General features: G+C 42.8%; 1 protein-coding gene across 2 annotated transcripts in view; it reads left to right on the top strand.

Annotated features, from left to right (window-relative positions):
• MTHFD1L (methylenetetrahydrofolate dehydrogenase (NADP+ dependent) 1 like) overlaps nt 1–26,210 on the top strand; it is a 598,574-nt gene that overhangs the window by 532,742 nt on the left and 39,622 nt on the right. The window contains exon 27 of one of the 2 annotated variants that reach the window (XM_063917906.1): nt 14,383–14,483. The exons of the other annotated variant lie outside the window; for it this stretch is intronic. Coding sequence (XP_063773976.1) covers nt 14,383–14,472 — 90 coding nt within the window. The 3' untranslated portion in view covers nt 14,473–14,483. The remainder of the gene's footprint in view (nt 1–14,382; nt 14,484–26,210) is intronic. 2 annotated transcript variants of the gene reach the window in all.

Consider the following 26,210-nt stretch of genomic DNA (forward strand, 5'->3'; position numbering starts at 1 on the left):
ACCCCAACATTTTATCTGGAAATATGACCAAATTACCTTATTGTACAGCATATAGACACTCTCCTCAACAGACTTGATGCACATTCATAAAGCCCACTTCATCATACTGTCTCTCTTTAAAACATGGGTACAAAACCCTATCTAATTGAGGGCCACATTGGACTATTGCATTTCTTGAAAGGGTCATAATAAAACCTTACATGTAAAATACATACTGTACTAGTGAGTGGAAAAGCATTGTTAAAAAATCCCTATGGAGACAGAATCGTGTCCAACGCCACAAAGCTGGATGCGCCACCACTGGGGGGGGGGGGGGGGGGCGTCCCATGTAGCAAAACATTTCCTCACGTATGCAGCAACAACCCCATAGCAACACATTCTCCTGCACTGCCACTATACACTCTCCATTTGACTTCCACTACGGTAGGGTCAGACGTGGTGCCATCAAAGGGATGCAATCCTGAGGCTCTGAGAATAATTGCGCTCCCTGTGACGTTAGGTGTAATAGGATTAGGTTTTCTTGTTTTATTTTCATCCGACCTGTAAAGAAATGTTGGCTTGTGTGCTTTGCATGCAAAAGTTTGTTATAAATTCCCAGTCTGATAGTCTATCGGAATGAAAATAAATTATATATAATTCTCTAAAATGCAACAGAAACCAGACATTAGTTGATAACGTGCAATTAAATAACTCCCAATTCCTTTATTTTTGTTTAAAATAAAAACCAATGCTAAATTCAAAGGGCCAAATATAATAGTGTGCATTGTTTAGGAACCGGCATTATACCAGCGATATAGTCATTAGATTTTAAACACCAATTCATTTAAAAGCAAAATCTCTTGACTGAATCATGCTGGCTCCTGCAAATCACGGACTATTACATGTGACCCCTTATCTGAGAATTTTCACTTATTCACTAATGCCGCATGTTATAACTTTTATAAGGGTGAGGTGTGGAAAGCCATAAAAAGCTACATACCTGCTCTAGAAGATGTCGCGCATCTGTCTGCTGGAAAAAAACTAGTAGTAGGGAGCGGCAGTACACTTAGTGGCAATGTCGCAATGATTACATTAGTTCTGCTGCCACTTCTGTGCAAAGACCGATGCATTGCAACTAATTTGATTGGCAGCCAGGATGCCTGTCACTGGGATGTCTCTGTCAAGTCCGATGAGTAATTCCCAACCCTTCTCCAGTGTCAGGAGACCATATGGTCGACATGAAAAAAGTTTGATGCACTTATGGTCGACAAGTTTGTGTGTGGGGGGGTTTAGGGTTTTTTCATGTTTTTACAACTCTTGCTGCATTTACTATCCATGTCGCCAGGGCCGGTGCTAGGGTGTTCGGCGCCCCCCTGCAAACTATAAATTTGCGCCCTCCCATATTCGCGCCGGGAAAAGGGGTGTGGGCTCACAAGTAAGGGGCATGGCCACACAATAGTACCCCCATTTAAAATTACGCCACAATGTAGCACAATCTTATTCCTCTTATACATAATGCCCCACCCATAGTAGTAGCGTCATATGTAATGCACCCCAGTAGTAGTAGCATCCTTATACATAATGCCCCCAGTAGTAGTAGTATCCTTATACATAATGCCCCCCCCAGTAGTAGTAGCATCCTTATATGTAGTGCGCCCCCAGTAGTAGATGCGTCCTTATACGTAGTGCACCCCCAGTAGTAGAAGCATCCTTATACGTAATTCCCCCCTAGTAGTAGTATCGTCCTTATACGTAATGCCCCCCCCCAGTAGTAGTAGCGTCATTACGCGTAATGACCCCCTGTAGTAGTAGCGTCCTTATACGTAGTGCACCCCCAGTAGTAGAAGCGTCCTTATACGTAATTCCCCCCTAGTAGTAGTATCGTCCTTATACGTAATGCCCCCCCCAGTAGTAGTAGCGTCATTACGCGTAATGCCCCCCTGTAGTAGTAGCGTCCTTATACGTAGTGCACCCCCAGTAGTAGAAGCGTCCTTATACGTAATTCCCCCCTAGTAGTAGTATCGTCCTTATACGTAATGGCCCCCCAGTAGTAGCGTTGTTTCACAAAATGCCCCCCCAGTAGTAGTAGCGTCCTTACATGTAATGCCCCCCCCCCCAGTAATAGCGTCATTATACGTAATGCCCCCCCAGTACTACCATCCATAAAGTGCGCGTACACAGACATACCTCACACACACACACACACACACACACACACACACACACACACACACACACACAATTCACACATATATATACACACACATACACACCCACCATATACACACACACACCGTATGCACACACACACCATATATACAAACACACACTTCTCTCTCACCCTCTACTTACCTAAGCCAGTCTCCCTCGGTACAGCAGCCTGGTCCGTGTAGCCCCGCCCCCTTCCGTCCCGTTTAGCTCCGCCCCCTTCCGTCCCGTTTAGCTCCGCCCCCTTCCGTCCCGTACACAGCCGCTGCCACACAGGGGAGGGGAGGGAGGAGGCTTTTCACGCTGCAGGCTCCGCTGCCAGTAACTGTCACAGTCATACAGTGACAGACACAGCAGCAGGGGGGCCAGGACGGCGCAGCAGGGAAGGAATGCAGAGCAGGGGGAGCGCCTCTCCGTCCCAGCGCCTCCCTGCACTGCATCCCTTCGCTGAGCGGGTAGCGCCGGGCCTGCATGTCGCAAACTATTACGTTGAGTAATCTTGTGGCAAGCGGAGCGAGCCACTGAGTCCGGAGTGTGGTGAGCGAACGTATTTCTACAAATTCACTTTCCATGTCACAAACTATGACCTTTAGTAACCTTGTGGCAAGTGGAGCGAGCCACCATGGCTAAAGCGTGGCGAACACAAAATAACACCCCCCCCCCCCAAAAAAAAGTAAATTTCTGTCGACCCTCTGACCCTGTCGACCTTTGACGGTCTACCTTATGACCCTATCGACCTTTTGCCTGTCAACCTTATGAAGTAGACCTAATGACTATCTATCTTCTGTACAACACCCAAACACACAAAGGGATCTCTTGCATGTGGAATCACTTGTGTCTTGAGTGTTAAATTGCTTACACCTAACAGCCTTATAAAATAAACAGGTACAGTGTGATAACTGTAATAAAATCACATTTTCTTTTCAAAAGCGAGAAGTATTGTTTTGTGTTATTTTCATGATACCCCTTTAAAGACAGGTGGAACATAGATTCCTTAAGATGCAGTAAGTGCAATTCCATATGTTGCGCATTGAAGACAGTTTCATTTAACTTTGTCTAGCTATCATTGTGTTCCAACTAAAGTTTGATAAATAAGGGAATGTGAAAGTCATATTTATCTTTTATGTTGTTTTCTGGCAGTTTTCCATCCAGTCCCATAGTGGTTGTTAACGGGAAGACCGTGCAAACATCTGGACCATCATAAAACATGTTAGGAATCAACATACAGAATCAATTATAGCAGTTAAACTGTATGTAATATGTTGTCATACTTGGATAATTCTGGCTTATTTTACTAGTTTGTTGCCTAGGTAAAGGATGAAGGATTATAGTTTTGTGTTTTTCACTCCCCTTTGGGTGCACGTGGTGCAGTCAGGAACTTCTGATGGGAATTAGATTTGATGTTAGAACAAATATAAAGAAAACAATGTTCTACTCTGTTTAGGGCCATTAGAAAGATTATCCATTGATTGTCTCTAGACCTGGGTTTTTCCAAAGTATCATGCTGAAAGTATGCTTACCCCTGTCTTATTCCACTCTTTCTCAGACAGACATTCCTTCTCTCACTATAAAATAAGTACTGGATCTTTGGGTGATTTGGGTGATTATGTCTGTGCAGTACAAAATTCTTCTTTTATTTGCAGTATATACTGAGGAAAAAGGGTCTTCATAAATGAGGTACAGATGTGCCCACGCCGGTTGCTGCCATTGCGTCAGTGACTACATTCTGCCTGATGCGAATAGTTGCACACACAATCGCACAATGCTTTTTCTATAGAACGTGGGTGCGACTGTTCTCATGTGCCCATAAGCAGGAACGCTATTGGCGGCAAACCAGTCGCACCCGTAAATAGTCGCAGGGGCGATGAGGATGAGCATATCTGGGTATTGAATTCCAGCATACAGTATCACCTGCATATCTGCTAAACAGTTACAATAAAGTGTAACAAGTGAACTTACTTTTGTGATGTGACCATTGATTACTTTTGTCAGTTGTTGCGTGAATTTCTATAAATGCATAAAAACAAAGATGCTGTAGGAATGTGTACTGTGCTAGGCAATAACTTTTTCTTGCTAATTGGTTTATTTTCACTTCAGTTGGGTAGCATTTTAGCAGTAAATGAGATCATTGTCCCATTTCCAAAGTGCTAAGAAAAGGCTCTTCAGTGTTCTGTCACAGACTAATACGGCAGCAGATATCCGTCACCATCCAGCGCACTCATTGTGTGTGACATGATTCCTAAGCCAGTACAGATAACATTAACATTAGCAATTGCCACAAGTTTAGTATTTGTAGAGATTGCAATATTATTCATGGTTCTCTTCACATGGCCCCGATCAGTGGTGTTTGGCACGCCATCTGACTCCATTCAGGATACACTTTTTTTTCTTTAATCTAAAGTCTCATACATTGTTACAAAGTAAACTGTGCCGTGATTTATGCGTCAACTGGATGTGTCTGGCATCTTGTGTCAGATGGCAGGGGGAAACACTGCAAATATTTTGATAGAAAATATTGTTGCTCCTTAAGTTTCCTCTGTAAAAATTAGTCTGAAGTCCTAATCACCTGGGTGTTTCTCCTCACTTGCACCCGCTTTGTGCCCTTGGGTTCTGTTGTGGACTACATACTGTAGGTGAGCTCATTTTCTTAGTCTTTTTTTAAAGAGCATGTAAACACCATTTCATATTAATAAAAAAAGAATGCTGTGATTGGGGCCTACTTTCTAAAGCCAAGATCATTTCTCATCCCAGAATAAGTCCTTACTAAGCCACATATGGCAAACCTATTAATTCCTTGTGTCTGTCACCCCAACTCTTTAGTTTTCTCAACAGAACTATTGCTACCATTTCTTGTACAAAAGGCATCAAATCCATTTTTAAACAATCTATCAAGCCAACGATTAGCACCTCCCTCTGCAGTGAATTCTAAAATATAAATACAGTTCCCTATCCAGAGATCAGTGGAGTGTTCTTTAGCTTCCATGGGATATGGAATCATAAGACCCACCAGAGTACCACTGTTAACAGTACGACACCAGACACAGCGGCTCACCTGGGCTTGTGACATTGCTAATTGAACCCTGGAGACCTGGCAACATGTGGCATTGTCTGATGAGCCACAGTTCCCGTTTCAGGCTGATGGGAGGGTACGGTGTGGTGCAGACCCCATGAGGCCACGGGCCTCAGTTGTCAACAAGGCACCATACAGGCTGGTGGTGGTTCCATAATGGTGTGTCATGGGTTGTTAGCTGCTCCGCAAGAACACATCATTGAGCAGTAACGCTACATTGCAGTGCTTTATAACTATAAACTATAATTGAAACCAGCATGTGGGTCCTTTGTAGGACTGTACTTCATAGTCAGTGAAGCCATAATATTGGTTCTCTGTATGGGAAATCTGTGTTTGAGGTCCCTTAATTGCCAAATATACATTTTTACTGGGAATTACCTCTACAAGGGTCTTTTTGGGGGGATGCGATAAAAGAAAATGACGGAATGGATTTTCAGTCATTAGACATCATAAGCATTCTGCACAAATGATCACATAGATGGTGTATGTTTAATGCCGGTCTCGTCACCGCCAATATCGCTGTAGTGCGTATCCAGCTTTATGCTGTTCAACTTCGTGTACATGTCATGTCGGGTTCACTACGATATGCCGGCGGTCGGGCTCCCGGTGACCAGCATACCGGCGCCGGGAGCCCGACCGCCGGCTTACCGACAGTGTGGCGAGCGCAAATGAGCCCCTTGCGGGCTCGCTGCGCTCGCCATGCTATGCGCGCCACACTATTTTATTCTCCCTCCAGGGGGGTCGTGGACCCCCACGAGGGAGAATAAGTGTCGGTATGCCGGCTGTCGGGATCCCGGCGCCGGTATACTGTGCGCCGGGATCCCGTCAGTCGGCATACAGAAGACCACCCGTCATGTCATTTTGGAAGATCCAGTACTACTAACACACCCTGACTAAAAGTGTTAAGCTATTGCACACACATCTCCTAAGGGTCCCTATTCCAGGAAGATTCTGCCTCATATCCCCCCCCCCCCCCCCCCCCCCCCCCCCCCCCCCCCCCCCCCCCCCCCCCCAACGGCTGGAATGTTTGGAGGTTATATTTCCCGTGCTGCAGACCTGTTTGGAGAATGCAATGGGTGTTTAAGCTGCCTAGTGCTTCAGATGTAATAGACACACCTTCCCTGGACATGACTTGACCATGCTTTATTCTTTGGGAGTAGGAAATGTTGAGAATGTTCATTCTTAAAAGGGACTTTATTCAGTTAGCTGTTGGGTAGAAATTCCCATGACTGTAATCTGTGATCATACAAATACAGTGTGATTATGCAGTCAGCTGGCTCCTGATCATTTCAGTGGGTGTTCCTCAGGAGCAGAGAGAACATGTTACCTCCAGTACATGCGATTTTCAAATCTTCTTTACTGCTCACATATTCTAACTAGTGATAGCGAGAGGGATATAAGTGCCTGGGCCTCTGTAGGGTTAATGGCAATGGCAGATTATGATGGAGAGTCACACCCCTACTTGACTGAATGTACAGTATCCACGTTCTTGGTGTTGGTAGGGGAGGTGTAGTGCCTCGCGCATGGTCACGTACTCGAAGATTGCACGTGCAGCCCACAGAGGCCTAAAAACAGAAGCACCAGGGTCCTGACAGTATATTCGGTGGCATGATTCGTAACTGCTCTGTAAAAATGGCATAACTTCATGCAGAAGAAACTATACAGCTGAAGCACACAGTAACGCTGTATGTTACATAACTGTTCATATATTTCTTTAAGTCTCATATTTGAATAGGTGACATTCCTTTAGGCAGCACTAAAGCATGCCTCCTTTTTGCAATGGGCAAAATCAGAAAACTGCCATGCCTAGTCTGTAATAGGGGCATACCATTATAGGGGCCGAGTACATGTCACAGTGAGCCACCTTTGTCTAGAATGCAGTTTTTGTATGATATTACGGTTATAATTTTCTATGTAGTAAATGAGAAGTATTTTAACATTGGCAACAAAACAGGGCCCAATCTGAACACCCTAGCAGGATAACCGGTGCACAGCAATAATACTGACATTGGTCCATTCGTAAAGCTACAAAGGAGTTTTGGTTATTAAATTGTAAATGCTGCTGCAGTATGTATTTGCTTATACAGTATAGGTGCTGTATCCTTCCTCTCAACATGACCCATTCAATACAATGCTCTGTTCCTGGACTTCCTTCTTAATTTATGATTGCCGGCACCTGTGCTGAAACACCTTTCTTATCCATTACCCCAATGGTTCCCAAATGTTTCAGAATCATGGCGCCATAGAGTATCACCTTTTTTTTTTTCACGGCCCGCCTAAGGCCAAAAGTTTCGTACTGAGAAATTTTAGAAAGAAATATTAAATTCCGTAAATTGTGTTTATATGTTATCCTTAGGTTCAATTGTGTGGTGAGGGACAGGATTTACTTCTGTTTGTCCACTTATGTTATGATTCGCAGCCACCAGCACTGGTTTTGCATATTACATTGACCATAAATAATTTGAATTGGTCATGGACCACCAACCCAGGGCACCCCTGCAAGTGTCCTGAGGCACCCCAGGGTGCCATGGAACAAAGTTTGAGAACCACTGCATAAACCTGTTTACAGCTGAGGGTAATCCTAAATTAAGAGAAGTCCTGGAACAGAGCATTTTATCCCTCCTGAAATGGGTCATGTTGAGAGGTATTGCAGTATGCCAGAGCTATAGCTACAGTAAATGCCTATTTTTCCATCGATAAACAAAAATTTCCTCAATTTGAACAACTTGATGCGATTTCCTAAAACCTGGGAAACATTCTCAAAATGATTTGTGAGAGCTTACCACTATTTTATTTGGCCGCAAAGCTGGGCATGCTTCCAAATTACTATGTTTTTTTATAAATAATAAAGCAAAGTAATATTTGGTTTGGGGCGGTCTTATTTTTGGAATGGAATAGCAGACAGAGGTTCACTCCATACATAAAAGGCACCTTTTTTTCTGATTTAAGTCTGATGAAATGTCTAGTAGAGAAATAAAGCCAAGGTAGCATTCTTAAAATCTGGCACAAAGGAAAATAAAGATGATGTAACGCATCCAGTCAATAGGACTGAGGGGCATATTTCTTAACATTCGTTTTACCCCAAAAAAATTTAAAATGGTGTTTTCACACATTATTTTAGTATCACTTTAATGTATCAAAGGGCTTTTGGATCAGCTTTCGTGAAAAAATTACCTTTTTTTTTTTTTTATATATATAAGTAATCAGAGATCGCATTTCTCATACTTATAAAAGGAAATGCAATTTGGGAAAATTTACTAAAAAAATAAATAAATTACGGAATCACAGGGCTTACTGTGATATGCAGCCTTCAGCACAGCTGTGCTGGGGACCGATGGACACACAAGCTGATCAGTTTAAAAAAAAAAAAAATACTTAAACCAGTCACTGGAGCCAGTGATCAGTGGTCCGATGCGAGCCGATGGTCATCGGTTCCTCCTGTGCGCTGTGGTGATGCTACAAAGCGGCAGCTCACTTTATAGCACCAGGGGTAGCAGCAGCTCACAGAGTCCAATGCCCAGCAGTCATACAGGACTAGTAACCCTCCTGGTACTGGTAAGTATGTATACCGGTGTGGGGGGTCTCGGCGCTCTGGGGAAGTCGTGACGGGGGGGGGGGGGGGTTATAACCGGCTGCAGCGCATATGCAGCAGAAACTCGGGGTATTTAAAAAACAAAAAAAAACGATAATGCTGCGGAGGGCATTCGTACAGACAGAGCTGCCTTGAATGCAACTGTTGATATGCAATGTATACAATAATCGCATTGCGAGTTTGCCCGCTTTTTATCAAATTCCATCCTCATCTGAAGATGTGGATGGTGATACATCAGCCCCTTAGACCTTTTCTATGCTTTACGGCACTGGTTCTCAATCTTGATCATCATGTTTTCCAGGTAACCTAGCAGGTGTACAGGTGTACTCATTACTTACTGACACATTTTTGATCCACAGGTAGAGCTAATTAATTCACTTGTGATTCTGTGAGGAGACCTTGAAAACATGTACTGTTTGGGGTCCTGAGTAGAGAGAGTTTGAGAACCTGTGCTTACGGAAGCACTTGTGCACAGGTTATCATGAATCAATGTCTCCATTTTCTCTGTTCTTGTTTGAAGTAACTACATGTAAGAATGGTTTTCAAAATGGTTAAGACTTTATTTTGTGTGTACAGTATCTGTTGTTTTGTTTCATGTTGGTCCATGAGGCAGTTAGGAGAAATGTCTATTTAAATGTATATTTTACTTTGCTTGGACAATGGCAGCCAGCCATTATTACAGTTGCAATCATGTAGTAGGTAGATGTGCAGAGTTGTAGGCTTTTATATGGTAAACAACAAAAAATAATAGGACATAATGATATGTTGTAGTTCTGTCATACATATGTTTATTTTTACTATGCAAACTCCAAAATTCTAAAACAAATTTCTAGTTATATTGTATCATTAACACTTTATTTATTCTGAAACTTTAGAATTTATCTCCTAGACAAGAGTAATTATATTATATTATACTATATTTCTACTTTTTATAGCTTGTATTTAACCTTATGCTTCTCTGTGTGTTAATCAGTAATTTTCAGTCTGCTTTGGGTAATTAATCCTTTTAAAGAAATTGAATTATTGAAAGTCTTAAATATCCATGTCTTTTCTATAGATCCCATTTGTCTAATGACATATTAAAGCTGGCACAAGTCTTGCAATAATTATTTGAAAGTGGTGCTGCTGCAATCAATTTTAAGTCATTTAAAGTGGTGGCATTGCAAACAACCTGACTTTTTAAGTTGTGCAGGGGTTTCTTTAACCCATTCTGTGCCAGATTTTTCAGTTAATGAGATCACTCAGGTGGTCAAAATAATTTTCACAAATACATTTCCTTGGAAGTATTGGTGTTTTATTTATTACAAATTAAGGTACCTGCGTGAAGGAAGCCTGCCGTCAATAGAAAGTTTAAAGCAAAACACATTGTAGATGTATGCAGTATATGGATTGCATCACTGCTATCCACTTGTCATACAGAAAGTGATTTGTGACATAGAAAGTTTTTGTTACAGAAAGTGCTGCTGCAGCCATGGTTCAGTGTGACCTGCAGATAGTAAAGTCACACTTCTACAGCTATTCCCACTCCTGGGTGTCCACGACACCTATGGAGTGGGAATAGAACCTGTGGCGAGCGCATCCGGAAAGTATTCACAGCGCTTCACTTTTTCCACATTTTGTTATGTTACAGACTTATTCCAAAATAGAATAAATTCATTTTTTTTCTCAAAATTCTACACACAATACCACATAATGACAACATGAAAAACGTTTTTTTTGTGATTTTTGAAAATGTATTAAAAAAATTTAAAAACTAAGAAATCACAAAATTGAGCTCGGGTGCATCCTGTTTCCACTGATCATCCTTGAGATGTTCCTACAGCTTAATTGGAGTCCACCTGTGGTAAAATCAGTTGATTGGACATGATTTGGAAAGGCACACACCTGTCTATATAAGGTCCCACACTTGACAGTGCATGTCTGACCACAAACCAAACATGAAGTCAAAGGAATTGTCTGTAGACCTTCGAGACAGTATTGTCTCGAGGCACAAATCTGGGGAAGGGTACAGAAAAATATCTGGTGCTTTGAAGGTCCCAATGAGCACAGTGGCCTCCATCATCGGTAAATGGAAGAAGTTCGGAACCACCAGGACTCTTCCTAGAGCTGGCCGGTCATCTAAACTGAGCGATCAGGGGATAAACTGTTTTAGGGGATAGGTTGATAAACTTTCATATCGAAAAATATCAACCCATCTGTGTATGAAAATGGTGTTATCTTGGCTTGGTTTGGTTTATTTTCCACTACCACTGAGTTCCAGAGAATATACCACGAAGGGCTGTATAAGGGTATCTCGCATACCCTGAATTATTGTGTGAGATCTGCTCTAAAGGAAAACTAGCCTTTGCTTAAGTGGCCTGTTATGCCACTGTCTGGCAGGATCTGTAAACTTTGTGTGGTAACTAATATGTCACCCAGTGCTGGCCACAGAGGGTCACATGTTGGGGGGCATGTGACTTTTATTGCAAGAACTTACATTATTAATAAACTTTTTATCCAATCTTTTGCTTGCTATAGCCATCCCAAGCTAACTATATTGTTCTTAACTTAATTTTACTAATTAGACACTGAGGTGTAACATTTTTCTTCTCTTAGGATTTATGGGGCCACTGGTCATTTCTGTTCTACTCATGGCAGTAAGCCTGAAGTTGTTTTAGGATGTAGATCAATATATGAAAGTAAAATACTAGGAACAGGAGTCTGTCCCCATGAACTCCAAGGTAGATATAACACTGTTCCTCAACAGCACGTATTAGAACACAACACACACGCCACATACTGTACTTCTAAGAATTCCAGAGCCACACAGGGATAAGATCACTGCACTTCAGCTTCCAGCTACTGATTCTGTCCCTGCTGGCCTCATTTTAGCTGGTTAATATTTATCATTGTGTTTCCACATTCTCCCCTTTTCCTCACTGCCCTGCATTATGCTGTTCTTTATTCGCCTCCTCTGCATCAGAGTACCTTAACTGAATTCCTTTCTCTTTGTGCCCCAAAGCCAGAGATGCTGCTCCCTGCAGCTTTACTTTAGTAACATCATTTCTGCTTAAAAAAAAATACATGTGAAACCTTGGAAAGGGTTGGGCCCTATGTCTAGAGTAGGTTCTGTGCAATTGTTGTGTGTGCTATTGATGGCAAAGGAAATCAGGATAGAACAAGACTCTGAGATGGTTGCAGTTAGTTGTCCAGAATACTGTTTTCATAATCTGGCCAGACACTGAGGAGGGTTCGTTTACCATGAAATTGTTTGATAACTCAAATTATCCGGGTCTGTAATTTCAATGACTTACTTTGGAATCCAGTTGAGTTCCAAGATTACTTTTAACGATTTTAATAAAGTTCATGTAGGCCGGTCAGAAACACAACATGTTCTCTAAAGTCACTTTTCCAGTCTTTTCTTTTCATTGGCAGACTATAATAAGCTCGTAAAATGAGATCTACTAATTGAAGGATAAACAGCAGTATTCTGCTCACCATGTGCAAAACATGTTCCCTCTAAATCATTAAGCATTAAGGAACCAATGTTATGCAAAGTCCTAATCAAATACAAGTTTGCGTGCAGAAGCCAAAGATTGTACCTACTAAATCCTAAATTATTTGTGATATTCATTATTAGTAATGTACAGTTTTTTGACGTTATCTATTTTTTATTTTTCAAGGGGGAGGGGGGGGGGGTGTTATGTTTTTGCATCAAAAAATGCTGATCATGTATACCTTGTGTCCACTTTCAAACATGTGCATTTCAGTCTTTTAAACCCAAACATATTTGAAAACCCATCATGGTACCTCCTAGGGGTTTGCTTAAAACACATCAATAATACTTGGGGTGGGGGGGATTCAATTTGTGTGTATTGGGGTGGGGTGTGCTGTATGTTGAGCCTTAGTTAGATTATTTGCATTTTGTGTAATTGCGGTTGAGTATGAAGACAAAAAAGAAGAAAGAAAAGGACATTTTTAAAGCGCTGACACACTGTATAATATGTATAAAGAATTACTTTTATTTATTTATTTGTATTCTTTTAATAGTATATAACAAAAAAAAAATATATATATATATATCTCAATTAAAAAAACTCTAAATCAATAAAATTCACAGTCACCCTCTCCGTATATATCATATGGGTATCTCACCCTTTTTTCCGATCTCCAGAGACTGTTCTAATTATTTGTTATTTTAATAGCTTTCTATTTATATCAAAACAGTCTCTGCAGAGTAGAAAAAATAGTTACTCCACTATAGTTTGCAACAAAATATATCTTATTTATTTATACATTTATACTCAGTTAAAAGGCAATTCTTAGTACTCTAAAATAGCATGGCAATGTCCACATTCAAGTAGTTTCTGTTATATAATCACCAGAACATTATCTTCAGTCCGTTTTTAATTGGACTTAATTGATGGACTCGGCTGGAATATGTTGAAGTTCAGAGTGATATATTTATTTTCCTTTCCACAGTGTGTATTATTATGATATTAGAGTCCTTTTATTCCATTATGGAAAACAGTTATTTGCACCATTAGTGCTAAGTTATCTACATGGCCATGTAACTATTCAGAGGAATAAATTCACTTTACCCCGTTTGCCGTCTGTGGACAAATGAACAGATCGGTTCGCTCCCGGCTCTGGTAGCTGAATTTCATTTCCGTGAGCCTTATCCGGAGATTCTGATCCCGTTCCACACAGGCTTGCAGGGGACTTGTAAAACAGAGAGGGTTCGTGTAACTGCTGCTGATCGTCACAATACGCGTTTCTCCGCCTCCTATGAAGACAGTCTTACTTTCACTGATGTGACACCATTGTGCCAGGTTGTCCAGTTAATACACTACATTTTGTACAATTTGTGTATTGCAACTGCCATTTTCCTGGGGATAAAGTTTGTCTTGTAATCTAACAAAACAACGTTTTGTTATGACTTTTCTTGTTGTAGAATGTGACTTTTTAGTGACTGGTTTTCTAGTAGTATGGGCACAGTTCTTAGCTTTGCTTATGCAATGGGTTTTATTCTGACTGGGCAGTATCTGTGTCTTGTGTATCTTTCTGTATTTTCTCTGGTGTCCTCCCATGGTCCGAAAACATTGTAGTAGGTAATGTTAGTGTGCATCTGGGGCTGATGTGAACAACTATGGGCGGTATCCAATTAGATACACTACTTTTTCGTCCAAAAAAAACAGGCTGCTATTGCGATTTTAGCCCGATGGTTATAATTGGGCTATCCAATTTTAGTCCGTTTTTTGCAGACAAAAACGTACCACTTTTCGGGTGAGAACACAAAGGATCCCGGATAAGTATCCAGTCCCATGTGTTATCACGGCTCTGAGGGGTGCTTATGGAGGATTATGCATAATCCTCGATAAGTACCAGGTATCGGGGCTAATTAGATAGCCCTCAGGAAATCCATTAACTGCTGTAAATTACCACCGCTAATTGGATACTGCACTAAACCCCTCTGCACTTGTTACATAATATGTTATCGCAATTTAAAAGGAAGTTTAGTAAACAAATAGTATCAAATCTATTCTTTCCCCAGATGAGTACCATGCCAGGATTACCAACAAGACCTTGCTTCTATGACATTGACCTAGATCCTGACACTGAAGAAGTGAAAGGACTGTTCTAAACAATCCTCAGGTAAAGTAGATAAAACATTTTCATGTATGTTATCCTTGTTACAGAGCATGTCACGATTTACACTGATCTCTGCACTACTAGTAAAAGCTGGTAAACAGTTGCCTTATCTATACAAGACGTGTTTATGTACTCATGGTTACAGAGAGTTAATGAACCAAGAACATCTATCACCACAGAACACAATACAACTTACTGTAGCTACAACACTTCTGGATAGGGGAGACCAGCAGGAAGCTACAGTCTGGGCAGGATCCCCATAAGCATACAGCAGAGATGTGAGGCCATGCCATAGCTAATGGGCCCTACAGACACGGCGATCCGCCGCCGAGCTGCCCGTCCGCCGATACAGCAGACGGGCGACCCGGCGGCGGGGGGAGTGAAGTTTCTTCACTCCTCCCGTCACCCGGCTCCGTAGAAGTGCAGGCAAATATGGAAGTGCATGCACAGCCGACAGGGCACCAGCGATGAACGAGCGCGGGGCCGAGCACCGTTCATCGCTGGTGCCTCCACACTGACAGATATGAACGGTATCTTGTTCATATCTTGCAGTGTTATCGCCTACTGTGTAGGGCGCATCAGCCTGGAAGATTGTGTTGGAACACAGTCATTCCTAATCTAATTTCACATGTGGCTGAGTTGTATAAGAGGAATTATTTTTATATTTACAAAGTCATGTTTCCTCTGCTGGTTAAACGTTGGACCACTATGTATATACTGTAATGTGTTTATTGATAGAATACAGTATTGTAACCTGGTCTAGGAGACCAATATTTATCCCCCAATTGCCTGTTCATTATTTTCCTGTTTACACCTTGTAGTTTGCATTATGGGAGGAGCTTTAACATGCATACCCTCCAACATTTTACACATAAAACCGGTACAAATTAAGAAAGTGCACGTGGCCACTGGGAAAGTCGGCGTGGTCATGCCCCCTCTCCTATACTTTCAATGGAGTCAAAAATCGGTACAGACCATAAAAATAAGGTACTGTACCTGCCAAAAAGGTACAGTTGGAGGGTGTGTAACATGTAATGGGTAATAATGTAGCTATAAAATATTCACCACTTCGGGCTTGTTTCATATTTTATCTGCTTATATTCTGGAATTAATATATATTTCTGAGGAAATTCCTGCTGCTAATCAACACACAACACTTTGCAATGTCAATTTAACAGCAACTGTAATGATTTTTGCTAATAACAAAACCAATGCTAATCAGGGCTGGCAACAGAAATCTTTGGGGCCCCCAACCTTTCCATATAGGTAGAGGCCTGGCTGTCAGCCAGTGGCTTGTCTCCCCAGCCTCATCCACCGATGCTTCCAGCCTCATCCCTGCACGTCTCTATTACCCGCGGTGCAGCAGATAATGGCACCATATTTTTGTCTGTTTGATGATGGCACAAACCATACACCTGACATTAGCCCTGCAGCTATGCTTGTGCTGCACACATTGTATCATGTAGCATTGTATCGAGTACAATGGGTTTAACATTTGAGTTGTTTTCTTTCCTTGATGTTAGACATTTCTTAGCGAGCGCCTAAATCTGTACACATACTCCTGAAGCGGAAAAAAAAAAACACATGTGTTTCGCCATAACTGACACATTCCCCAAACCTTGCCACATTTTTGTGTTTTTTTTTTTTTTTCCTTTTGACCTTACTTAGAATTTTATGTTGCTTAGGTGGCTCCTGCCTATGCATGCTAAACCGTTTGACATCATAGGGTTTTTGGTTTCACAGCTTTATCTGTTTAGAAATGGAAACAGGCACAGCAGCCATGAAATAAAATCGGTAACTACTAGTTTCATATGATAGTAACATTTATAAAAGGATGTTGCTTTAAATAGAGTAAAAATACTTTTGTTTAAATAGTTTAATGGACATAACAGCTTGTAATGGCATTATACATGTGTCTGTATGAGCCACATGACAAAATACTTTTATATATCCGATACTTCTAATCTACTGGCTGCTACGTGGGTGTAGCCATAATTTTATGGGCCCCAAAACAACATTTTGAAAGGGACCCCACCGTAATGCTTCTAGAGCAAGATTAGGCAATAAGCAGCCTACCAGCTGCTGTGGGACTACACATTCCAGCTATCAGACTGACATCTCTCATCTGATGGCTCGTATTCTTTCAGCCAAATCTTTTTATTAGAAGTAAGTGACATAACAATTAAAAGTCCTTTTACTAAATTATGATCACTAAGCAGGAGTCACTATTGTACCACAGCTAAGCTAAGCTCCCCACTTCCCTGGCCCTAACCCACTCGCTATACGTATGTTCGGGATTCTGGCATTGGTGTCCTGTCCCTGACGGGATTCCGGCGTCTGTATTCCGATCGCCTGGATCACGACAGCCAGCATCTTAATAAATATATAGTAAATGTCATTCCACGGCACTCAGTCATGAATCACATTACAAGCGGCTTGAAAACTGCAACATTTCGAAGATTTATTTTCTTTGTCGTCAGGCGCAAAACACATGTACAACAAACACTGACCTTATACCATATCACCCCACAAGAAGTCGGCAGCGTCTGGAAGCAGAGGGACAACGTCCAAGAATGACGTCCTCACACTCAGTCTGTTACCATAACCACCATTCAAACAAACACATACATAATAAAAACACAATCGGGTATATTCAATTAAGGTCGAACTGCCGTATTGTTGAAAAGACGGCAATTTTTAACTTTTTTAGGTCGGAAGGGGTTCCGACCTGTCCAGTCCCCAGCATTTTTATTCGACAAGTCGGGGAATTTGACATGTCGAATAGTATGTGAATTGACGGTATAGCTGCCGATTCACGTGCTTCTGACGGAAACCAGGGCCAAATTCGAAATGTTTTGGACCCGTTTCCGACCATCTCCGTTCGACTTAAAAAAAAAAAAGTCGAACTGAGTTGAGGGACCTGAGAGGAGGAGATTGGGTAGAGTCGCGGGCAGACGGGGGACAGCAGCGCTACAGCACAGCGCTGCGGGAGGATGTGGCACAGCAGCCACTCACAGCAGCGTTCACCCGGTTCCAACAAGTGAGGTCCCGCTTGCTGGAGCCGGGTGGACGCTGCCGTGAGGTCTGGCGTCTGTGCCACATCTTCCTGCAGCGCTGTTGTCCCCCATCTTCCCGCGGCGCTGTTGTCCCCCATCTTCCCGCGGCGCTGTTGTCCCCCATCTTCCCGCGGCTGTCCCCCGTTTGCCTGCGGCTTTCGCCCCTCTCCGGTCCCTCATCTCAATTCGACTTTTGCAAAGACGAATTGAGATGGGCATTGAATAGCCCTTGTCGGATCCATTCCGACAAATGCATGTCGGAATGGATCCGACCTCAATTGAATATACCCCATTGACGGTAAATGTACAAGGACAAGTAGTCCAGTAAATCGGAATCCTACAAAAGTGTATACAAGAACAACTACATAATTACATAATCACAATGTCAATCAAGAGAATTATCATTAACATATAGGGCAGAACGCAGACAGAAGTTACAATGTTTGTTGCATATCCTAAAAGCAGAAACAGTGTATCACAAGCCACTTGTAACCACGTATCAATATCTAATGCATGCATAAATACCAGACTGTTCATTTAACGCTCGAGGGGATAACGTCTGTAAACAGTGGATCCAGTGTGCCTCACATCTCAATAAAGACAATGCACGATCCCCCCTTCCAATATTAAACAGAATGTGATCAATGATCATATAACGAAGAGTGGCCAAACTGTGGCCTGCCTTGTAAAAAATGGCGAGCCACAGGTTGATCACTCTTTTTAGATGTCGGGGCATCCGTTTGCGCAAAGTACGCTCGGTTTTACCAGCGTAACTCAAACAGCCGCCTTCTTTTCGGGTGATATGGTATAAGGTTAGTGTTTGTTGTACATGTGTCTTGTGCCTGACGAAGAAAATAAATCTTCGAAACGTTGCAGTTTACCTACCACTTGTAATGTGATTCATGACTGAGTGCCGCAGAATGACATTTACTATATTGGTGTATGCAGAGATACCTACCGCTGGCACCAGGACCTTTCATGTGAGTTCATCGGTGTGCTGCTCGGAATATATATATATATATATATATATATATATATATATTTATTTATTTTTCTATTAATCTCAGACAATAATAGTTGCATATAAGATAAAGGAGCGTATATAAGTCATCATTTCCTATAGAGCATCACTATTCAGCATATCCGTAAGAGCTTCAAATATCTAGAGCATGTGTAGCAGTACTAGTAATGCACACATCATTCTAACAGATCAACTGGTCTTACCCAACACCTCATATTCTCAAAGGCATATGTGCAAGACAAACGTCTTCTGCATATACAGTATTTGAACTAGGAGAATAATACTACTCCAATACATTGTACTTATTTATTTTATTTATTAAGTCTCTTATATAGCGGAGCATATTTTGTTGCACTTTACAATTGGAAACAACAATAGAACAAACTGCTATGACAGACAAACATAGAGGTAGAAAGGCCCTGCTTGCAAGCTTACAATCTATAGGGAGAATAGGCATTGATTCATAAGGACAAATGCTATCTATTGCAAAATGGTCCAGCCCGATGCAAAGGGCTGTATGCTGTAGTCACACAGCAATGTAGGCCAGGGGTCAGGAGGATATGGGGTGCATAAAGATACAGGAGACTATTCATGAAGGAGTGAAAAGAGAGAAGTTGCCCATGGCAACCAGTCAGCTTTGAAGGTAGTTTTTATAAAGTACATTCTATAAAATGTAAGGGAGATGCTGATTGGTTCCCATGGGCAACTTCTCCACTGGTCTGTTTCTCCACTGTTTTCACTGCTTCATGAATAGACCCTAAAATATGTGAGGTTATGTATAGACTGTATAGAGGGGATAGCTTATGAAGGCTATGTGGGTGGTTCTGGAATATGATAAGTTTGCCTGAAGAGGTGAGTTTCAGTGAACGCTTGAAGGTTTGGAGACTAGAGGAGAGGTTTATTGTGCATGGGAGGGCATTCTACAGAGTGGGTGAAGCTTGAAGAAAGCACTGCAACCGTGAATGAGAGTGAGTAATAAGAGTGGATGAGAGAGACGGAACTTACTGCTGTACCATATGTAAGAATTATTACAATTTCTATCCAGTGATGCCTCTTTGGTAAAAAAAAAAAAAAAATATATATATATATATATATATATATATATATATACACTGCTCAAAAAAATAAAGGGAACACTTAAACAACACAATGTAACTCCAAGTCAATCACACTTCTGTGAAATCAAACTGTCCACTTAGGAAGCAACACTGATTGACAATCAATTTCACATGCTGTTGTCTAAATGGAATAGACAACAGGTGGAAATTATAGGCAATTAGCAAGACACCCCCAATAAAGGAGTTGTTCTGCAGGTGGTGACCACAGACAACTTCTCAGCTCCTATGCTTTCTGGCTGATGTTTTGGTCACTTTTGAAAGCTGGCGGTGCTTTCACTCTAGTGGTAGCATGAGACGGGGTCTACAACCCACACAAGTGGCTCAGGTAGTGCAGCTCATCTAGGATGGCACATCAATGCGAACTGTGGCAAGAAGGTTTGCTGTGTCTGTCAGCGTAGTGTCCAGAGCATGGAGGCGCTACCAGGAGACAGGCCAGTACATCAGGAGACGTGGAGGAGACTGTAGGAGGGCAACAACCCAGCAGCAGGACCGCTACCTCCACCTTTATGCAAGGAAGAACAGGAGGAGCACTGCCAGAGCCCTGCAAAATGACCTCCAGCAAGCCACAAATGTGCGTGTGTCTACTCAAACGATCAGAAACAGACTCCATGAGGGTGGTATGAGGGCCCGACGTCCACAGGTGGGGGTTGTGCTTACAGCCCAACACCGTGCAGGACGTTTGGCATTTGCCAGAGAACACCAAGATTTGCAAATTCGCCACTGGCGCCCTGTGCTCTTCACAGATGAAAGCAGGTTCTCACTGAGCACATGTGACAGACGTGACAGAGTCTGGAGACGCCAAGGAGAACATTCTGCTGCCTGCAACATCCTCCAGCATGACCGGTTTGGCAGTGGGTCAGTAATGGTGTGGGGTGGCATTTCTTTGGGGGGCCGCACAGCCCTCCATGTGCTCGCCAGAGGTAGCCTGACTGCCATTAGGTACCGAGATGAGATCCTCAGACCCCTTGTGAGACCATATGCTGGTGCGGTTGGCCCTGGGTTCCTCCTAATGCAAGACAATGCTAGACCTCATGTGGCTGGAGTGTGTCAGCAGTTCCTGCAATACGAAGGCATTGATGCTATGGACTGGCCCGCCCGTTCCCCAGACCTGAATCCAATTGAGCACATCTGGGACATCATGTCTCGCTCCATCCACCAACGCCACGTTGCACCACAGACTGTCCAGGAGTTGGCGGATGCTTTAGTCCAGGTCTGGGAGGAGATCCCTCAGGAGACCATCCGCCACCTCATCAGGAGCATGCCCAGGCATTGTAGGGAGGTCATACAGGCACGTGGAGACCACACACACTACTGAGCCTCATTTTGACTTGTTTTAGGGACATTACATCAAAGTTGGATCAGCCTGTAGTGTGTTTTTCCACTTTAATTTTGAGTGTGACTCCAAATCCAGACCTCCATGAGTTAATAAATTTGATTTCCATTGATCATTTTTGTGTGATTTTGTTGTCCGCACATTCAACTATGTAAAGAACAAAGTATTTAATAAGAATATTTCATTCATTCAGATCTAAGATGTGTTGTTTTAGTGGTCCCTTATTTTTTTGAGCAGTAAATAAATATATATATATATATATATATATATATATATTTTTTTTTTTTTATTATTTTTTTTACATTACCTAATTATCCACAGAGCTGCCATCAGAAATTGTGGGGCCTGGGACTGGAAAAACAGAATGAAAGAAAAAAAAAACACATATACAGCATAGGGCAAATACCACTGGCTCATCACAAAATGTCCTGAACCATATGGGCTAGGAACTTCAAATTTGGACACTAGCTTGCTTTTGTGATGTAGGCACTCACTGTGACTGGACAGTCCCGTACGAGAGCCCTCACAGCTTTGCGTCCTGTCCCCAGTCACAGAATGGAGTTTTACGTCACACGGGACCTGGCCACATAGGGGATTCCCGCTTACTGTCAGTAACCGCCTGTTACTGACTCCACCCACTGCACAGTGGGTGGGTACTATGCTGCCACCACCAGACTCCTACCCTGCCGTGGCATCTGGAACCACGGTTCTGCTCTGTATGCGTCGACATGCTGTCTTACCACACTTGTATGGTGTTGACGAATCCCCACTAGTCGCTTGACTAGGCCTCTACTCGGTAGTTGGCTGGAGGCGGAGCTTGGAGACGCTGGGTGCACCCTGGGCAGCCGGAAAACTGAGCTAGGTTTCGCCTAGCTCTGCAGGTCACAAGATGAAACGGTCGTCTTGAGGCAGATGATGTTTAATTTGCCCAAAAATAGTTCTGAAAAGAACTCAGCAGATGTTTACAGCAGAATGAAAGTTGGTATAATACCCTTGGAGGCTCACAGGTCTACTCTTTTTATCTCAATTCTACACATAGTACCACAGGGGGGTAAGCCCTCCCTGTCTTCTCCAACCAATCAGGTTATTGCACAAAATATAAATAAATACAAAAAGTGTTAAGAATTAGTGATGAGCGGATTCGGTTTTACTCGGTTTTACTCGGTTCTCAAAACGGCATCTTATTGGCTCACGGATATCACGTGTTTTGGATAGCCAATAAGATGCCGTTTTGAGAACCGAGTAAAACCGAGTAAAACCGAACCTCGCTCATCACTATATAAGAATCAGATAAAGCAATGTTCTGCTCCTTTTCATACATGAACCAAACCAGTGGTTTTCCCAAACACAATCTGAGTAACATGTTCCTGTCTCTTTCACAAATGTAAATATAACTTGAATTTCAATTACATTCACCCTCTCAAAATAACTCATACCTGTACTTTTCTCATAAGTGCTTTGTCCATGCAGTTCTATAACTGCAGTCCATCATTCTCCAACTGCGCAGTGATATAAAATACAACACATTATTAAACATGCATTTGTAGAACATGGCACCAAGCGCCAATTCGTACATTTAAAAATCGCGTCTGGCGCGGAAGGTTAACCCCTTGCGTGCCACGGCTGCCATTGTCCATGTGGATGCCAGGGTCTCCGGCCACACCCACTAAGAAGGGATTTTTAAAAATTCCATCCACAAAGGGGTTAAAAGAGATGAGATGATTATTGGGAATTATGCCCTCACAGAGGAGAGTTAAGATAGCTCGCCGAACCGGGGCTATAAAGAATGCATGGTGCCGGCGATACCAAGTCATGGAGGAAGGAGGACACGATTCTCTGTTCCTGAACTTCCTTGCCAGTGGGAGTTGCAGAGCATTCTAATATTTAAATAGGGGAGCCACATCAGCCACTCCTAAACACTGTCAAACATCGCTGGATGTGGCTCCCCTATTTGAATAATGGACTGCTCTGCAACTGCCACTGGTAAGGAATTCAAGCCTTCAGGAGATTTTGTGGTGAGTCAGTGGTATTTGCTATATATAGATAGATAGACAGACAGACAGACAGACAGATAGACAGAGATAGATAGATAGATAGATAGATAGATAGATAGATAGATAGATAGATAGATAGATATATAAAGCGAGAGTGGAGATTTCAGATAAAAGTACTTAACCAACCTTTTTTCAGATAGGAGAGTATAGTGTCTCAGTTATCAGACGTTAACCGGTCACTTGAACTAAACATTGCCGAACCTCTCAGAGAGCAATAGGAGGAAAGGAGAGATGGATATTTTGACTCTTAAATGCATTAAAGGAAGTCAGCAACTGCTTATCTGCTGTGTAAAGGGTACAGACAGCTCTCCCATTGACCTTAAATATTTACCTTTTTACCTCAAACAAGGAGCCCTAAGGAGAGCGAGAAGCTAAGCAAGGAGACCTAGGGCCCTAGTTTATAGTCAGCCTATCCCTGCAAACCTTACATATTTAACATACAGCGTGCAGAGCTTAGACTGTCATCCCAGTATTTACAGCACTGAGCAGAGCAGCATCAGAGGTGGGATGGGGCAGAGAAGGAGGCGGGTTATTCTCCTCAGCGCCAGCCTTTTGACAGCATCAATCCGTGCAAGGCCTACCCGAAGGCAGCGGCGGGTAGAGTGTGTCCTGTTGTAAGTCTAATTGCTGACCTTCGGTGATAAACTAACCAGTTAACTTTACATATATACCGTTGTCCAGAAAATAAGACAGAGACTACAGATTCCCGTACAATAAAAGGAGATTTGTGGTAGACTTACCATGGTTAAATCTCTTTCTGCATTGTACACTGGATTCCACAGGGAATAACATCTGGGTGTAGAGTTGAATCTTGATCCAAGGCCCCAACAGGCTAAAGCTTTGGCTGTTCGCAGGATGCATTGCACCGCCTCCTCTATAAGCCCGCCTCCAGGCACTGGAGCTCAGTTTCGTTAACCAGTCCAATGCAGTAGCAGGCAAAAGAGACGGTAGATGTTAGTCACATAGAACCACATTGTCACGACAGGAGAAGGGATAGTGGCTAATGCCATACAAACCCAAAGAAGCCAAGTGCCTCAGGGTGGGCGCCCTGTGGAACCCAGTGTACCTCGCAGAAAGAGATTTAACTATGATAAGTCTACCATAAATCTCCTTTTCTGCAGTGGGGTACACTGGTATTCCACAGGGAATAACATCGGGGATGTCCTAAAGCAGTTCCTCATGGGAGGGGACGCACTGTAGCGGGTACAAGAACCCAGCGACCAAAGGAAGCATCCTGGGAGGCTGAAGTATCAAAGGCATAGAACCTGATGAACATGTTCACTGAGGACCACGTAGCCGCCTTGCACAATTGTTCAGCGGACGCACCACGGTGAGCCGCCCAAGAAGGTCCAACAGACCGAGTAGAATGGACCTTGATAGCAACAGGAAACAACAAAGAAATAATGCTGCGCCTGTGTCTTTATTTGCTCAACAGACCAATCTGTTATCTTAAACCAGGGACTGAATAATGTTAAACGCACGTGCGCCTCTATAATGTGTGAATTCCTATATATATTGTTAGAGCAAGAAGAAAGAAAAAATAGAAGCGCTCATGTCATTGAGAGGGTGGTCTTCAGTATGCCGGCGACCAGCATACCGGCGCCGGGAGCCCGACAGCCGGCATACAGACACTTATTCTCCCTCGTGGGGGTCCACGACCCCCCTGGAGGGAGAATAAAATAGTGTGGCGCGTGTAGCTCGCCACCGTGCCCGCAAGGGGCTCATTTGCGCTTGCCACACTGTCGGTAAGCCGGCGGCCGGCCTCCCGGCGGCGGTATGCTGGTCGCCGGGAGGCCGGCCGCCGGCAGATCGTAGTGAACCCCATTGAGACATTATAGCACCCTGAATACAACCAAAGAGTCAGTAAAAATTAGAAATATGTTTATTAAAAAATAAATAAAAACACTTTCTTCATTACAAACTATTAAATATATATAATATGCTAACCCTTATATCACTGAATAGCCACGATATGTGGATAGGAAGACTCACATGGATCAAATGTATAAGGGGGGTAATTCCAAATCGATCGCAGCAGGAAATTTTTTAGCAGTTGGGCAAAACCATGTGCACTGCAGGGGAGGCAGATATAACATGTGCAGAGAGAGTTAGATTTGGGTGGGTTATTTTGTTTCTGTGCAGGGTAAATACTGGCTGCTTTATTTTTACACTGCAATTAGATTGCAGATTGAACACACCACACCCAAATCTAACTCTCTTTGCACATGTTATATCTGCCTCCCCTGCAGTGCACATGGTTTTGCCCAACTGCTAAAAAATTTCCTGCTGCGATCAATTTGGAATTACCCCCAATAATCCAATAGCTAACTGAAGCCGTAGAATGAAATAAGTAGCTACTTATAGTCCAAATGTAACAGGCTGTTTTTCAATAGGGTGTAGTATGGTATGCCGGCGGTCGGGCTCCCGGCGACCAGCATACCGGCGCCGAGAGCCGGACCACCATCAGTGTGGCGAGCGCAAATGAACCCCTTGCGGGCTCGCTACGCTGCGGTCATGGTGGCGCGCTACGCGCGCCACTCTATTTTATTCTCCCTCCAGGGGGGTCGTGGACCCCCACGAGGGAGAATAAGCGCCGGTATACTGTGCGCCGGGATCCCGTCAGGCGGCATACTGAAGACCACCCTTTCAATAAACGTTCAACACTGTAACAAGTACTGCTGTGAAGTGGTTATTCCTGTATTCCTGTTATAATGAACACAGTTACTTTTGTATGCAATAATTACTGATTGCAAATGTAGGCTCTTAGAGGTATGTTTAACCGTTTGTGAGAAGACCTCAAAGATCAGAGAGACAGTGTGTGAACAATGATCATAATATTTTGTTACCTCTTGATAATGCTGATTTATATACAGGAATGAAAAGCTATACCTTATACACACTTTAAATACACTTTACCATGGAGCCGCTGCGGCCGCTAAACTTAATACACACTCTATGCACCTTTTACGCTGTTAGCGTACAGATTCCCGTACTGTGTACGGACTTTGCGTACAAACGCCGCGCTGACGGTACAAAGTACACCCAGCGCGTACACACCCAATGAATACACTTTAAACCTTATGCAGCAATGCAGAGCGATGCTATTACACTTTAAACCTTAGCAGGGAAAGAAAGACACGACACCAGT

This window comes from Pseudophryne corroboree, chromosome 4 (assembly GCF_028390025.1).
Source record: "Pseudophryne corroboree isolate aPseCor3 chromosome 4, aPseCor3.hap2, whole genome shotgun sequence".
NCBI lineage: Eukaryota > Metazoa > Chordata > Amphibia > Anura > Myobatrachidae > Pseudophryne > Pseudophryne corroboree.